Consider the following 16,520-nt stretch of genomic DNA (forward strand, 5'->3'; position numbering starts at 1 on the left):
TCATCTGATAAGTCTAAGTTCGAATCCCGAACTCCCAGTCCCATACTAAAAGGCAATGGTTTTCTAATAATCATTGATTATAGTTAATTCTTAATTACTAGTTAATTTAATTTTTATGACTATGTCTTCACTGATATGGATATAATACTCAATTCTCATAATTTATGAAAAAAATTCACTTTCATATCAGTATATAATGAGTTTTAAAATTGAGTATTTTAAGTGCACCTAATAATTTTCATTAAAATTATATGTTGTGTTTTTTAATTAATTTCCTCCTTCACTTGAATCTAAATCCGATTCTCATAGTTTTAAAAACACAAATATTTATATAACAAGTATTAAAATTTAATGTTTTAAATGCATCTAATAAATTTTCCAGTTAAAATTATGTCATGCTTTTTAATTAATTTCCTTGATTTTTTCTACCCTAATTTTCATATTTGCAGTAGAAGCAAGAATAAGAAAATGGAAGAATGTACAAATAGGGAAGAGATGCTAAATGTTTAATTACACTCATGTACTTATCTGTAATGATCAATTTTACCCTTTTCTTAACTTCTTGCCAAATTAGCTCAAAAACTTCAATAAGCTCATTTAGCCCAAATGTTAAAGTTTAGAAGCTAATTTCTCCCTTTCTTGATTTGAAACCAAAATCAATAAGCTCAAGTTTTTCTTTTTTAAGCCAAATTTCTTAACACCACCTAAAAGTCAAGAAGCTCATTTTCTTAGATATTTAGCTGAATTGAGCGTAATTGAAATTTTTAGGTTAATTTAAATTTTTTAAAAAAAAACCTAATAATAGCTAAATTAAACTATCCCCAGTTTTCTGGTCGATCCCTACTTACCGACAAGAGAAAAATGTGTATTCTTAGAAATAGAGAAATGAAGCAATAATTTAAAAGTAACTGTAAATAATCCCAAAATGCATAGGTTATCCATAATAATAAATAAATATATTATAACAGGAAATTGCTAAAGTGCAAGTCCTATTATTATACAACTTAATTACATTAATTGCCTATACCCACATGGCAGCTTTTCTTAAAAATAGCTTCTGACCCCTTTACTTTGTTTGATCTGCTAGTACCAGCAGCTGGTAGTGATCAAACTACTCCATCTCTTCTAACAACTTACATATGAGGATTAATATTTATATATATGTAAAATTATATTTAATTAATTTTTTAATACAAAGTGCTTAATTACATGATTAATCCCCTTATTATAGCAGCTTCAGGACTATCAGCATCAATTGTAGCCAAAAGCTGAGACAGTCGCTCACTCAAGTCATCCACCTCTTTGTGCAAGCTCCTGACATAGTTGCAGGTCTCTTGTAGGACCTTCGAAGCTGACACCTGCCACAGCCAAGTCAAGTCCATTTAGTAACAACTCACTTCCCTTTGCGTTTTCTTTATAATTTTTTACGCAAAAACTTACAGTCCAAAATATAAATATTTAGTGGATTTGGGTTCATATAGATTTGGTGTTTACGAGAATAAGTCTGCACCATGTACTTGGCTATTATCGTCAAATTGACAAAATGAGCCAGTGATAGTATTATTCCACACCAACTTGTGCATAAGCGGTGGTGCTACAACACCCTTTTAACTCAATGGTAAGAACATTATTTAAAAAAATCAATAAGAAATGAAAATAATGTGATGTTAATCAAGTTTTTTTTTTTTTCCCTTAATGTTACATTTCAAATTCAAAGTGTGCACATATATATATTCTTATTTAAATAAATACATAAATATAAACTATTCATTTACTTGTCATAATACGTCCAGACTATTAAAATTTAAAGAGAGTGCGGAGTATATTGAGCTGGTTTAGAAATACTTGAGCATAAGGATATACACGTACCTTAGTTGGGCGCCTATGCTGGATCTCCGGGAGAAGGTGACGTAACTTAGAGACAAGTTCGATGATCTGATCATCGGTGATTCTTGAAACAGCTGCAGATTGCCTTGATCTTCTGCTAGACATCCTTAGAATTACTCCAAGGTGATGAGGGAATGTGTTTACGCTAATAACAATTATAGCAAAAACTGGGAAATGGGGAAAATATATATATAGCAAAAAAAAAAAAAGAGCTATAACAGAGAGAGATAGGGCAGTTAGATATATAGAGAGAGAGAGTGAATAAGAAGACAGTTATGTTGGATGTGAAGAAGACAAGTGCAAAGGAGCCTTGATATGTTTTAGAGAGAGAGAGAGACCATATATTTTGTGTGTGTTCCCAAGTTGGGGTTTGATCTCAAGTGGCCATGAGCAGATTTGTTTGTTTTTGAGATAACAAAGTGGGCCTTTATGTGCACGTCCCAATACACAACTCCATGTGATTCTTGGACATTGATCTTCTCCAATCAAGGGATTCTTTCTTTTTCACTCAATTCCATAATCTCATGCCACAATTTTTCAAACGGAATAACTCAAATTAAGTTTATGTATTTATTTTTACGAATTAAATAAGTTTAATTCAATTTTTTATTAATTAAATTTATATTTTTTTATTAAGAATCAAATAAGTTTTGATTTAATAAAATATTTTTTTAATAATAAAATATTTTTGTAATTCTAAAAATTATTTACTATTTTATGTATTTTTTTAAAAAATTTTATATTAATTTAAAAATTAATATTATATTAAGTCGACACTTATGAAATCCTTAATAAAAGTATCTAAATTTAATTGATTAAAATAAAATAAATTGAATTTATTTCTATTTTTCAGATTTATTATATAGTATTAATTTTAAGTATAAAATGGGAGTTAAACATAAATAGGTTTTAGTTACAAGTGGGTCAACCTTTTAGAAAGTCATTAGAAATATAAGATGTAAATGGTTTAACTACCATGAAATAACATAATATCTCATTTAATATTGTCACCTTTAAGTTCCATCTCACTCACTAAATATTTCAGTCCCACACACAGTTGATAAAGTTACTTGACACTTTCATGTTTAGTCTATTTCAAAAACATTTTTTTATGAAAGATATTCCTTTAAAAAAATTTCAGAAAAATATTTTTTTAAATTTATTTTTATTATTTAGTTTTAATATTTAAAAAATAAAATTATAAATAAATTTAAAAAAATATATAATAAAAGTAATTTAATTTAATTTTTAAATTAAACTCAAACTCGAGTTTTATATTATCGAGTTTCAACTCAAACTTTTTTATTATTGATTTTAAATTTAAATTTTTTTAATAAATTTATTTTAAAATTTAAACTAATTTTTAATAAATTAAATTCAAACTCAATTCAACTGCGCTTGAACTTTAATACTAGTATTATTATAAAATTTACATTTTATAATGTTTAGAAAACTAAAAAATAATTAATGAAAAATAATTTTATGGAAATTAAAATTAAAATATTTTTTAAGAGTTTCTTCTTGCAAGAATAAAGGTCCCTTTCAAATTTTAATAATTTTATTAACAGTATTATTATAATTAAATAATGAAAATAAAATATTATTTAAAAGATATTTTTTAAAATATAAACTATCTTTGTAAAATAAATGAAGCCCAAAATCGCCCGATTTCTTTGTCTGTTTTCTCGGGTGCTTTGGCTTTATTCTGCTTCTTGGACGGATGCATAATAAGGAAATGATAAATTTTGAAGCTGTGCAATTCAATGCATAACACATGGTTTGAAACTTGGAATCTTCATAATATAAAGTTTTAATTTCAATTAAAATAAATAGTAAAAAAAAATACTAACAATTAGAATAAATTATGATTCTAAAATTGAAATTAATTATAAATATATTTCAAACGGTTGAGAATTGATTCAAATAGGAATGGTCTAGTTGTTGTTTTTTTTTTGAAAAATCGGTTAGCTTCGTTCGTTAAAAAAAATTGATTTTTTTTTTTCAATAGAAGGAAAGGGGGCTACAGGAGAAGACTCAATTCTAAAACTTCACAATTGAGATTGATGTTGCAGGCCATCCAACCAGGAGGCAGAAGATATATATACATCATTAGTATTTTCCATTGAGAAATAATATAAATTTAAAATTTTCAATTTAGAGTCTAATTTCATTTTGGATGATAAAAGAATCTTATGCAATTGTATCTTTTTGAGAACTCATTATCACTATTTTCTCACATAAGAGTTTACGTCAGTAAGTGTCAAAGAGATTTTAAATAACCTATTCTATATTTAAAAAAAAAAAAACTATAATCTATATTAAATTATTAACTTAATTGTATTTCGTAAATTAATATGGGTGTTTTTTGGCGATGACAAATGATTTAATTTAGGCCAAAATTAAGGAAATGTGTTCCCTTATTCAATTTGATTCTCCATTGCGTAAATCATCTATCAACACATACGAAAGATTTTTTTTTTTTTTACATAATTTATTTTAAAAATAAAATTAAATAAATTTTTAAAAAGTTATAACATTATGTACATTTTTTATTTTTTAAAAATAAAAATTTAATAATTTAAAAAAGAAATAATTTTTTATTTTAAATAAAAAATTGAAAGAAAAACATTAAATTATATTTAGTTTTTATGAAATTTTTAATTTTAAATATGGAGAAATGATTTTTATGATGTACTCGTTAATTTGAACATTAAATTATTACTGACACACATCTGCAACAGAAGCTTTTTCATAAGGAAGAAATATCATTAGGTCCTTCTGTTTTTTTTACTTAAAATTAAATAATGAAAAATTACTTATTTTTTTAAAAATATTATACTGAAAATATTTTTTAAATATAAATTAATTTTATAAATGAATAGAGTCTTATTAAAAAAATTAAGTTCTTATTTGATTTAAAATAGTTAATTTATGAAAAGTGAACTTTATAAAATAATTTAATTGGGTAAAGGAAAATAACTTTCTTTCTTTTTATTAAAGGAAGAAATATTTTCAGTTTCTCATATATAATTTTAATATTTTTAAAATTTTAAGTTTTTTAGTTGAGTTTTCAAAAAATATTTTAATTGAATTATTTCAATTAAATAAAATTTAAAATGATAAAAAATATTAAAACAAATGGAGGTTTTTTTTATAAAAAAAATGTGAAAGGAACAAAATATCCTGTAAGAAAAATGTTGGAAGTGATATTATTGCAGACAAAATCTAACAGTTGAATTGATATGGTAGTGTTTGATTATTAGAAGAAAGGAAAAAAAGAAAAAAAAGTGAAATAGAGTATCCGACATAACATAAATGATGTTTTGGCAGATGTGCCGACTTTGTTTACAAGTAATTTGGTCTTTATATCACATTGCTTTAATCTAACATTGAGTAGATAACTAATTACGAATCTAAGCACTTATAGAGATTAACGACCTTTAATTTCTCTAACTACCTTTTCCTTTATCCCCTTCCTAACTTCTTGCAATTAACTTTCTAACTACAATCTCTCTTTATTTTTTTTCCCACTAAATATTAGCAAATTTTTACAATAAGAGTTGAAGCCAAGACAATTTGTGATAATTTTTAAACAAAGTTTGTTAAATATTAGTCTTTCAAAAAATATATCTAAAACAAAAATATTGAAATAAATACTACTAATGCTTAGATTTTTCATAATTTAGAGTTTGAAGAATCCTATACTAAAAGAGTATAATCCATCTAATATTCAACTGACAAAAGATCAACACTAAACGGCCAATTTAAGTTTTAAAAGAACTCGAGCCTCATTCATAAGAGCATATAAGTACCATACATGTTTTGTAATTTTATATATAATTAACCCATTACTATTAGTAACCGTCACAATAATTTTTGGTAGAAAAATTTGATTCTTCCAAATAATATTACGATTATTATAACTACAATCTCACTCTATTTTTTTTATAATTACATACAATTAATATATATATATATATCTCAAAAACTACTTTGTGTTTAAGGCTTTTGTAAGTGAGTCTTATATTTTAATTTATAACAAAAATAGTTTTACACTTTTATGCTCTTAACAAAGTAAGACTTTTCCTTTAATATCGATAAATATCATTTATAAATTATAATTTACTTTTTAATATTTAGTGAAAGCTACATTTTAGTCTTATATTTTTAAATTTAAGTCATTAAATTTTATATATTTAATTAAAATTAATCTCTATATTTTTATAGATTCTTCTTAAATATTTAAGAATTAATTATAAAAAATCTAAATAATTATTTGTAAATAATTATAATATTTAGAGATCAATTTGTAAGAATATAGGAATGCATTATAATTAAAAGGACTACTAACAAAACTTTATAACTAATTGTATGATATTGTAGAGATTAGATTATGGAGTGACGCTGTGATTGGCTAGAATCTTCAAGGAAGAGAATGTAAGGTGTGAGTCGATTCCGATGCTCAAGTCAATATATGACACGGAACCCTATAGCACAAGCCTCAAACCCACACACAAGTAGATATGGAATCCAAAGATTTGATAAACCCATCTCCTATAGCACCTCACACTTAGAGATATTGAAACACTAATGATTGAAGAATTTAGATAAAAATCTGACAAACGCACAACGAATAGTTGATAAAGTTAGCCAAGATTTCTGATACAATTGATAAAAGAAAATCCTCACTCACACTCATAGCAATACATGCCAAAGGCATGAAAATGAATTCTGAAAATTTTGATTAAAAGTCGCCTCTTACAAGTGTTTATTATCCTTATATAGTAAGGAGAGAAAATAAAACCCTAAGGCACTCTTTTTTGGGCTGGCCGAGCCACACATCCAAGTCCAATTACACACTAAAATAACACATTAAACACATAAAAATTAAAATATAAGCTCAAAATATGGCCCAACACTCTAAAACTTAAAAGATAAAATATAGCCAGAATACAAGTTCAAACAAAGTTAAAATAAAATAAGTGTTTAAATAATAAAACATAGCAAGCCCATCATAACAAAGCTGAATCTTCACAAAAGCCTTTCTTGATCTTCACTTTAGCTTCCCTTTGTGTAGTTTTAGCCCATAAGTTTGATTAGACTCCCTAAGCCTATGATTGTAAGTGTTGCACCAAATATGCCCCATATGAGTTGAAGCACGCCCCAAATATATATGGATTATAGGAATATGATTTTGAACTCTTTTTAAATCCATTTGAATGACATAAGTTTGCTCCACACCATTGTTAGAAATTTACCCTATTGGATCCGTATCATTCCCTCCTTCTTTAGAAAAGATTCATCCTCGAATCTTGTTGATATTTATGTCAAGAAGGGAAGTTTTAGGAACCCATGCATCTTCAAAGACCTCATCTTGAATAGGTGGAAATAGCATAAAAATTTCGTCATGGATGTTTTTATCAACAACTTGCACATCAAGAACAGATGAACTAAACACAAAATTATTAGTCATAGAAAGATCCTGTGGATGTGACCCATTCTCCTTTACAAATTTTAAAACAGTCTCATTCGCATCCTCCACCTCATCAATCACGTTCTCCCCATGTCCACCATCATTCACAACCTCTTCTATAAGCTCATTGATGGAATTTTCAACAACAACTACATTAGATTCATGCACTACAATTTTCTCTTCAATTTCAATCTTTATGGAAGTTGAGATTGGAAATTTAGCCTCTTCTTTATCCACTTCTTTCTCCATCTTCTCTCCTTGAACTAGTCTTGATTCTTTTTCAGCCTCTTTACCCTCAGACTCATTATTTTCTCTCATTTTTTTCGCAGAACTCAAATTCTCATTCCCCTTTGTAGCTAAGGCCGAAGCCTCCCTCTCCCTCTCCAGTATCTTTATTTGATCAGCATATACCTCTTAAGGTGATAAAGGAGCGAATATAACCTTCTGTCCTTCATGAGTGAAGGAGTACTTGTTATTGAACCCATCATGTTGCACCTTTCTATCATATTGCCACGGCCTGCCCAACAACATATGGCTTACCTGCATAGGTACTACATCACACAAGATCTCATCCTTGTACCTACCAATAGAAAATGGTATAACCACCTGGTGTGTAACCCTAACCTCACCACAATCGTTCAAACATTGCAATATGTATGGCTTAGAGTGTTCAATAGAAGCCAAGCCCAATTTCTCCACCATATACACACTGGCCACATTTGTGCAACTACCTTCATCAATAATGAGAGTACACACTTTTCAATTAACCAAACACCTAGTGTGAAATATTTTTTCCCGTTGTTCTATGCCTTCTTCCTTAACCTGCATATTCAGAGCACGCCTAGCAACAAACATCTCACCATGTTCAGCAAGCAACACATTATCAACAAACACATCCGAATCATCACAGTCATTATTGCAATTAAGAGTTCTTTGAGGTATTCTTGTAGAAGTGGAAACTTGTGAGACATTCAAATTCTCTATAGTTTCAGTCGACCTCTCAAGAGTCTTATAAATCCTTCTAAACTCACTACTAACTGACTTTTTGAAGAGTTTATAATCACTAGTTATGTCCCATTCACTTTTATTATCACTATTCACCACATTTTTATATTTACTCATCCTGTCTTAAATCAATAAAGAATAAAGAGAACTAGCAAATATGGTATTAGAAATAAAAGCACTCAAGTATTTGCACTCTTACTAATCTTTTGCTGATTCTTCAATTGCACTTCAGAAACTAAGGTCAACCAACCAACCACAAGGTGCGTTTAAAGAAACAAATAAGAAAACCTAAAGAAAGACGGAAGCGCGCAAAAACTAGAAAGAAGACACTGACAATTTGGAGAGTAACACACGAACTAAGTTTTGTGCTACTTGAAAATTATCACCTAGAGTTAGACACAAGCAAACAATATTCTAGAAATGTCAAGAAAGCAAAAGCAATTTTAAACCAAAAATAGAAACTTAGAATTCAAATAAAAATGAACTTGGACAAAAATTTAAATTTAATTCACTTCAAAGAAAATTAAATATGAATCTATTTAAATTTACCCAAATAGAATCAGAAAAAAAAATTAAATTTCACTCAGTTCAGCATGATGGACGAAAATTCTGGTATTAAAAGAAAGATTTGATATCAAATCAATTTAGATGCAATTGCCTTAAATGTGCACTTTAGGAAATGGGCAGATTTTTTTTTGTCTCCTAATTTGGATTCAACCCAATTCAAAATTCATTGCCATAAATTACAGCCATCAATTCAGATAGGTAAGGCAATATAGATGAAAAGGAAAACATGTCACAATTTCGGCCAAATCAAGGTAAATAAGGCAAAGGCAGGTTTTTTGTTTTTTTTTTTTTTTATGGATTTCAAATTTTTCTTCCAAAATAGATTATATAATGATTAATAATCAAGAAGGTACAGCCATAGATACACAAGCTTTTACCAAAATCAATAAGGAAGAAAAGGAAAACTCAAAAATTCTAGATCCTAAGATAAATCAGAATTTACCTCACTTTGGCTATGATGCCAACTGACGCGGAACCCTATGGCACAAGCCTCAAACCCACACGCACAAGTAGATACGAAATTCAAAGATTTGATAAACCCACCTCCTATGGCACCCCACACTTAGAGAAGCCAAAACACTAATAATTGAAGGATTTAGATGAGAATTTGACAAACGCCACAATGAATAGTTGATAAGTTAGCCAAGATTCCTAGTGCAATTGATCAAAGCTGTAACGACCGAAAAATCGGACCGCTACTGGCGCTAGGATCCAGATCGGCTTAAGGCCGCCGGGACCCGTAGCAAGCCTGACATGTAACCTGTAAACCTGTTTAATCCCATATATGATCAACAACATACATAAAAATTAAAACTTTTCTTTCATTCATACACCAAACTCAACCTATGCATGCACTGAACATAAGCATAACTATAAACATTGATCCCTCTGTGGAATCTCATCAATGCCCCAATGGGCGATATACATGTGTTGAGTTGGCTAAACATAGACATCAATAAACATTAAGATCATGTATCAAAAGGGATTATAATATACTATGGTCCAGCACACTTCTAACCTTAATATCATTACATTACATATCTATACATCATTATACAATCTGTCATGCCCACATTCTAACTATTACAATCATAATACTTCATTACTCTTCTTGACTTCTCTGCCTAATCCGTACCTGCAAACCTGGGGAATTTGGGAGAGGGGTGAGCTACTGGAGCCCAGTGAGCAGAATCATAAAGCATTTAAAACACGTACTATCATGGAATGCATCACATCACAACTAATCATATCAAGGATGAACTTCTCACCATTTAGCCCTCTACATATTCCAATCATGCCAGGGGCGTAGTGCAGGCCACACCTGGTCTTTCCCTTATACATAACATAACATACATAACCAATGGTGCCGGGGGCGTAGTGCAGGCCACATCTGGTCTTTCTCTTACATAGTGCCAGGGGCGTAGTGCAGGCCACACCTGGACTTCCATATCATATCATCACGTCATAACATATGAGGGCTAATGGATCATTCAACATTCATCCACATCAACAACATATTATGCAATGCAACATATTCGTGAGTTCTAATGCAAGCACCCTATTATATCTCATGGCATTCATGATGCGTGAATCATGCTAAAACTGATTTATTTATTTAAAAGCATAAGAGTTATTCCACTCACCTCTGGCTAGCTCTGACACTGACTGAAGCAGCTGACTCACTGCTGAGGTCCTCGGTTCCTCGGGTCCGAACCTACACAGGTGGACTCAAATGAGGGACCAAACAACTAGAACATAACTCTAAAAACATCCCCCAAAAACCCCCTAAAACATCACAAAACATCCATGCAAGAACACGCAAAGGAAGGCTGGACAGGGCACTTTCGGCGGCAGGTTCGGCGGCCGAAAGTCCCTCTAGAGCCGAAAGTCAGGCAGGTTCGACGGCACCTTCGGCGGCCGAAACTCCTAGACAGAGGCGAAACTCATGCATGATCGGCGGCACTTTCGGCGGCCGAAACTCACAGACAGAGACGAAAGTCTCCTTTCGGGGGCAAGCTTCGGCAGCCGAAGGCTGCCTCCACAAGAGGGTTCGGCGGCCGAAAGTCCCTTCGGCTGCCGAACCTGGTTTCTCCTAAAGGGCAGAAACTTGGTTCAAACATGCACAAATGCCTCCAAACTCAAACCATCATGCATTTAGCTCAACCAAAACATGCATACAAGCTCCTAGGGGTCTCAAACTACCTTGAACCCCAACTACAACACATCAAACACACATTACAAGCCACAATGCTCAAAAACTCATCAAAAACCCATAAACTCAACATAAGCTTACTCATGCATTTTCTACCCCATGAACTTCATAAAACTTACTTTAAACATGAAATGAGCTTAAGATCGGCTCTTACCTCTTGAAGATCGAGAGAGAGACGTCCTAAACTCGGAGGTGGGAGACTTTTGAGTTCTTGAACCTCAAAGCTCCAAAACTTGCTTTAAACTCGAAAATCTTCAAAACAAAGCAAAAACTTGTGAAAATCTTGAAAGATTTGAAGGAAGAACTCAAGGATTGGTGAGGAACGGCGGAGGGCTCACCTTGGCCGACAATGGGGAGAAAAACTCGCCCGTTTTCGGCTAAGGGACCCTTTTATAGTGGCTGGCCAGGCCACGTTCGGGGGCCGAACGTGCCTCCGCATGCATGCCATGTTCGGCGGCCGAACTTGAGGTTCGGCGGCCGAACCTGGACTTTCCTCAACCTATGCCTTCGGGGGCCTAAGGCACACCCGAAATGCCTGCATGTTCGGCGGCCGAACTTTGAGTTTCGGCGGCCGAACCTGAGTTTTCCTCCAAAGTTGTTTTCATTCAAAAACTCATTTCCTCTTTACTTAAAATCATCAAAAACATTAAAACATTTCATGAAAACATGGTTTTACCCTTCTAGAGGTCTCCGACATCCGAGATTCCACCGGACGGTAGGAATTCCGATACCGGAGTCTAGCCGGGTATTACATTCTCCCCCCCTTAAGAACATTCTTCCCCGAATGTTCCTCAACTAACACATAGCATGGCATACACATATCATACATGCAAAGCACATAAAACTCACAGGAACTAACCTTAGAAAAGATAAGGGTATTGCTAGAGCATGGACTCCCGTGTCTCCCAGGTGCACTCTTCCATATTGTGGTGGTTCCATAGGACTTTCACCATCGGGATTTCCTTGTTTCTCAGCTTTCTGATCTGGGTGTCTATGATCCGCACTGGCTGCTCAACATAGGTGAGATCCTCTTGGATCTCCACATCAGGCTCACTAAGAACCTTGCCCGAATCTGACACAAATTTCCTCAACATTGAAACATGGAAAACCGGATGGATTCTTTCCATTGAAGCAGGCAAATCTAGCTTGTACGACACATTCCCAATCTTCTGCAAGATTTCAAAGGGTCCGATGTATCGTGGGGCTAGTTTACCTTTCTTCCCAAAGCGAACCACTCCTTTCATTGGAGACACCTTGAGCAATACCAGATCCCCCTCCTGAAACTCTACTTGCCGTCTGCAGACGTCTGCATAACTCTTCTGTCTGCTTGTAGCAGTCTTGATTCTCTCTCTGATTATGGGTACCACCCTGCTGGTGATCTCTACTAGCTCAGGCCCTGCCAAGGCCTTTTCTCCAACTTCCTCCCAGCAAACAGGTGACCTGCACTTCCTCCCATATAAAGCTTCATATGGAGCCATCCCAATGCTAGCGTGATGGCTGTTATTGTAGGCAAACTCCACCAAAGGTAGATGCTGCCTCCAAGAACCACCAAAGTCCAGCACACACATTCTAAGCATATCCTCGATAGTCTGGATGGTCCTCTCGGACTGTCCATCCGTCTGGGGGTGGAAGGCAGTACTGAAATCCAATCTAGTACCCATGGCATTCTGCAGACCCCGCCAAAACCTGTAGGTGAACTGGGGCCCTCTATCAGACACTATAGAAACAGGAACCCCATGCAGCCTGACGATCTCATTCACATATACCTGCGCCAACTTGTCCACAGAATAGCCACTCCTGACAGGGATGAAGTGAGCAGATTTGGTGAGTCTGTCCACAATCACCCATATGGAGTCCAATCTGTTGGACGCCGCCGGCAACCCCACTACGAAGTCCATAGCTGTATTCTCCCATTTTCACTCTGGAATAGGTAGCGGGTTAAGCATTCCAGCCGGCTTCTGATGTTCCAGCTTCACCCTCTGACACACTTCGCAGGCTGACACAAACTGTGCCACTTCTTTCTTCATCGCTGGCCACCAATAAACTTTCTTCAAATCTTGATACATCTTGGTGGCTCCGGGGTGAACGCTGTATCTTGCATTATGAGCCTCCCTCATAATGTCTCCTTTTAGCCCTATGTCATCTGGTACACACACTCGACTCCCATAGCGGAGGATCCCCTTACTGTCAAATCTGAACTCACTGTCTTTGCCTGACTGAACAGTCCTGGCAATCTTCACTAACTCCGGGTCCTCATGCTGTTTCTGAGCCACTTGCTCCAGAAACACAGGTGTCACTCTCATCTGGGCCACTAAAGCACCGGTACCAGACAACTCCAACTGAAGACCTTCATCAATGAGCTTGTAAAACTCCTTCACCACTGGTCTCCTCTCTGCCCTGATGTGGGATAGACTGCCTAGTGACTTCCGACTTAGGTCGTCTGCCACGACATACGCAATCTTGCAATCATAGTCACTTAGCAGCTCCACCCATCTCCTCTGTCTCAAGTTCAAATCTCTTTGACTCAGGATGTGCTGCAGGCTTTTATGATCTGTGAAGACCTCACATTTTACCCCATAGAGGTAGTGCCTCCACATCTTGAGTGTAAAGATTACTGCTGCCATCTCTAGGTCATGTGTGGGGTAATTCAACTCATGCTTCTTCAGCTGCCTAGAAGCATAAGCAATCACCCTCTCATTCTGCATCAGTACACAACCCAGTCCCACACGGGACGCATCACAAAAGACTGTAAAGTCCTCATCACTAGATGGCAGAGCTAAAACTGCTGCTGAAGTCAACCTCTTCTTAAGCTCTTCAAAACTCTCTTCGCACTGGTCGGTCCACAGAAACTTCTGATTCTTCCTGGTTAGTCTGGTCAGAGGAGCTGCTATTTTCGAGAAGTCCTGAACGAACCTCCTGTAGTAACCTGCCAAACCCAAGAAACTCCTGATCTCCATCACTGAAGTGGGTCTAGGCCAGTTAGCCACAGTTTCTGTCTTCTTGGGGTCCACCTCTATCCCATTCTCTGACACTACATGCCCCAAGAACGAAATGCTCCTCAGCCAGAACTCACACTTAGAGAACTTGGCATACAAGCCATGTTCCTTCAAGGTCTGCAAAACCAACCGCAGATGATGGGCATGCTCCTCTGCATTCCTGGAATACACCAAGATATCATCTATGAAGACAATAACAAAATGATCCAGGTATTGACTAAACACTCTATTCATGAGATCCATGAATGCTGCAGGGGCGTTGGTTAACCCGAACGGCATTACAAGGAACTCAAAATGCCCATATCTGGTCCTGAAAGCCGTCTTTGGCACATCCTCATCTTTGATCCTCAGCTGATGGTACCCAGATCTCAGATCTATTTTGGAGAAACATCCCGCTCCTGCTAGCTGGTCGAATAGATCGTCGATCCTTGGCAAAGGGTACTTGTTCTTGGTAGTGACTTTGTTCAACTGTGTGTAGTCGATACAAAGTCTAAGGGATCCATCCTTCTTTCTGACAAACAAGACTGGAGCACCCCAGGGTGAGGTACTTGGTCGGATGGAGCCCTTGTCTACCAGTTCTTGCAACTGTTCTTTCAATTCTTTCAACTCGGCTGGAGCCATCCTGTAGGGAGGGATAGAGATCGGTCGGGTTCCAGGCATCAATTCTATCTCGAACTCTATCTCCCTAGTAGATGGTAAACCTGGCAGCTCGTCTGGAAAGACGTCTAGAAACTCTCTAACCACTGGCACCGAGGCGGGCTCTCTAACCTGACTGCTAAGCTCTCTCACATGAGCCAAATACGCCTGACATCCCTTCCTAAGCAACCTACGAGCCTGAAGAGCTGATATCAGACCTCTAGGTGTACCCCTCCTGTCTCCCATGAAGACAACCTCTGATCCATCCTGACCTCTGAACCTGACTACCTTGTCCCTGCAGTCCAAGGTAGCACCATGGGTAGATAACCAGTCCATCCCTAGAATGACGTCAAAATCTGTCAAATCTAGAACCACCAGGTCGGCGGACAAGCATCTTCCCTCAACAAACACAGGACTACACTGGCAGACTGACTCTGCCACTGATGGATCACACTTGGGTCCACTGACCCAGAGAGGACACTCTAACTCAGAGATCATCAACCCCAACCTCTGGACGGCTCTCGGAGCAATAAAAGAATGAGATGCGCCCGGGTCCATCAAAGCATACACATCTGAACAACCAATGACTAAGTTACCTGCCACCACGGTGTTAGATGCATCTGCTTCCTGCTGAGTCATCGTGAAGATCCGTGTTGGAGCTGATGGACCTTCACCTCTGTAACCCGCTGAAGAAGAGGCTGCCCCTCTCCCTCTGCCTCTGCCACTAGCCTGCGTCATGGCTGGAGCTGCTGGCTGCGCTACACTACCTGAAGCTGTCTGCTGGGACTGTGCCATCGGGGCTGCTCTTGGACAATCTCGAGACATATGCCCCTCCTGACCACATCTGTAACAGGCTGTCATTCCAAACCGACATACTCCTCTGTGTGGCTTACCACACCTTGCACAAACTGCATTATCCGCACCAGAGCTAGAGCCACTCCCTAGTCCCAAACTGGACTTAACCTTGTTCCAAAACTTGTTCTTCTTAGACTTCCTGGGACCTCTGTCCCACTTCTTGCTACCTGAAGTTGCTGCACTCATTGAAGAAGAGCCTGGGGTCTTAGAACCAGAAGGCTGTGCCACTGACTGTTTAACTATCCCCTGAACGATGGCACTGGCCTCCATTTTCCGGGCCATATCCACTATGGTATGGAAGCTCTCCCTATCCGCTGACTGGATCAAGGAGGAATATCTGGAGTGGAGTTTCATGATATACCTCCTTGACCTTTTCTGGTCTGAGTCAAGGTTTTGCCCTGCAAATGGCAACAACTCCAAAAATCTGTCTGTGAACTTGTAATACCCGGCTAGACTCCGGTATCGGAATTCCTACCGTCCGGTGGAATCTCGGATGTCGGAAACCTCTAGAAGGGTAAAACCATGTTTTATGAAATGTTTTTAATGTATTTTATGCTTTTAAGTGAAAAGGAATTGAGTTTTTAATGAAAAAGACCAAAGGAGGCTTTGCCAGGTTCGGCCGCCGAAAGTCAAGTTCGGCCGCCGAACATGGTGGGGTTTTGGGAGCGCTTTAGGCCTCCGAAAGCCTTGTTTGAAAGACTCAAGGTTCGGCCGCCGAACCTCATGTTCGGCCGCCGAACATGCATGAGATGTGGGGGCACGTTAGGCCGCCGAAAGGTGGCAGAACCAGCCCTATAAAGGACCCCGTGACCGAAACAGGCGAGGTTTTCTCTCCCATTTCGGCCGACGGTAAGCTTTAGCCCTCCTATGGTCATTTTAAGTGTTTTTC

At 36.2% G+C, this 16,520-nt stretch overlaps 1 protein-coding gene across 1 annotated transcript; it reads right to left on the reverse strand.

Annotated features, from left to right (window-relative positions):
- Nucleotides 1–925: 925 nt before the first annotated feature.
- Nucleotides 926–2,090, reverse strand: LOC110605671 (transcription factor PRE5). Its single transcript, XM_021744318.2, has 2 exons — nucleotides 1,870–2,090; nucleotides 926–1,358 (listed from the first exon to the last, which is right to left on the reverse strand). The coding sequence occupies exons 1-2, from the start codon at nucleotides 1,990–1,992 to the stop codon at nucleotides 1,206–1,208; spliced, it is 276 nt and encodes a 91-aa protein (XP_021600010.1). The 5' UTR covers nucleotides 1,993–2,090; the 3' UTR covers nucleotides 926–1,205.
- Between the last annotated feature and the right edge of the window lie 14,430 nt (nucleotides 2,091–16,520).

The sequence above is a fragment of the Manihot esculenta genome, chromosome 17, assembly GCF_001659605.2.
Source record: "Manihot esculenta cultivar AM560-2 chromosome 17, M.esculenta_v8, whole genome shotgun sequence".
Lineage (NCBI taxonomy): Eukaryota > Viridiplantae > Streptophyta > Magnoliopsida > Malpighiales > Euphorbiaceae > Manihot > Manihot esculenta.

Coding starts and splice junctions, on each gene's coding strand:
- LOC110605671 (XM_021744318.2), bottom strand. CDS start 1,992: ATGTCTAGCAGAAGATCAAGGCAATCTGCAGCTGTTTCAAGAATCACC. Junction 1,359..1,869: donor AGCATAGGCGCCCAACTAAG/GTACGTGTATAT, acceptor TGGCTGTGGCAG/GTGTCAGCTTCGAAGGTCCT.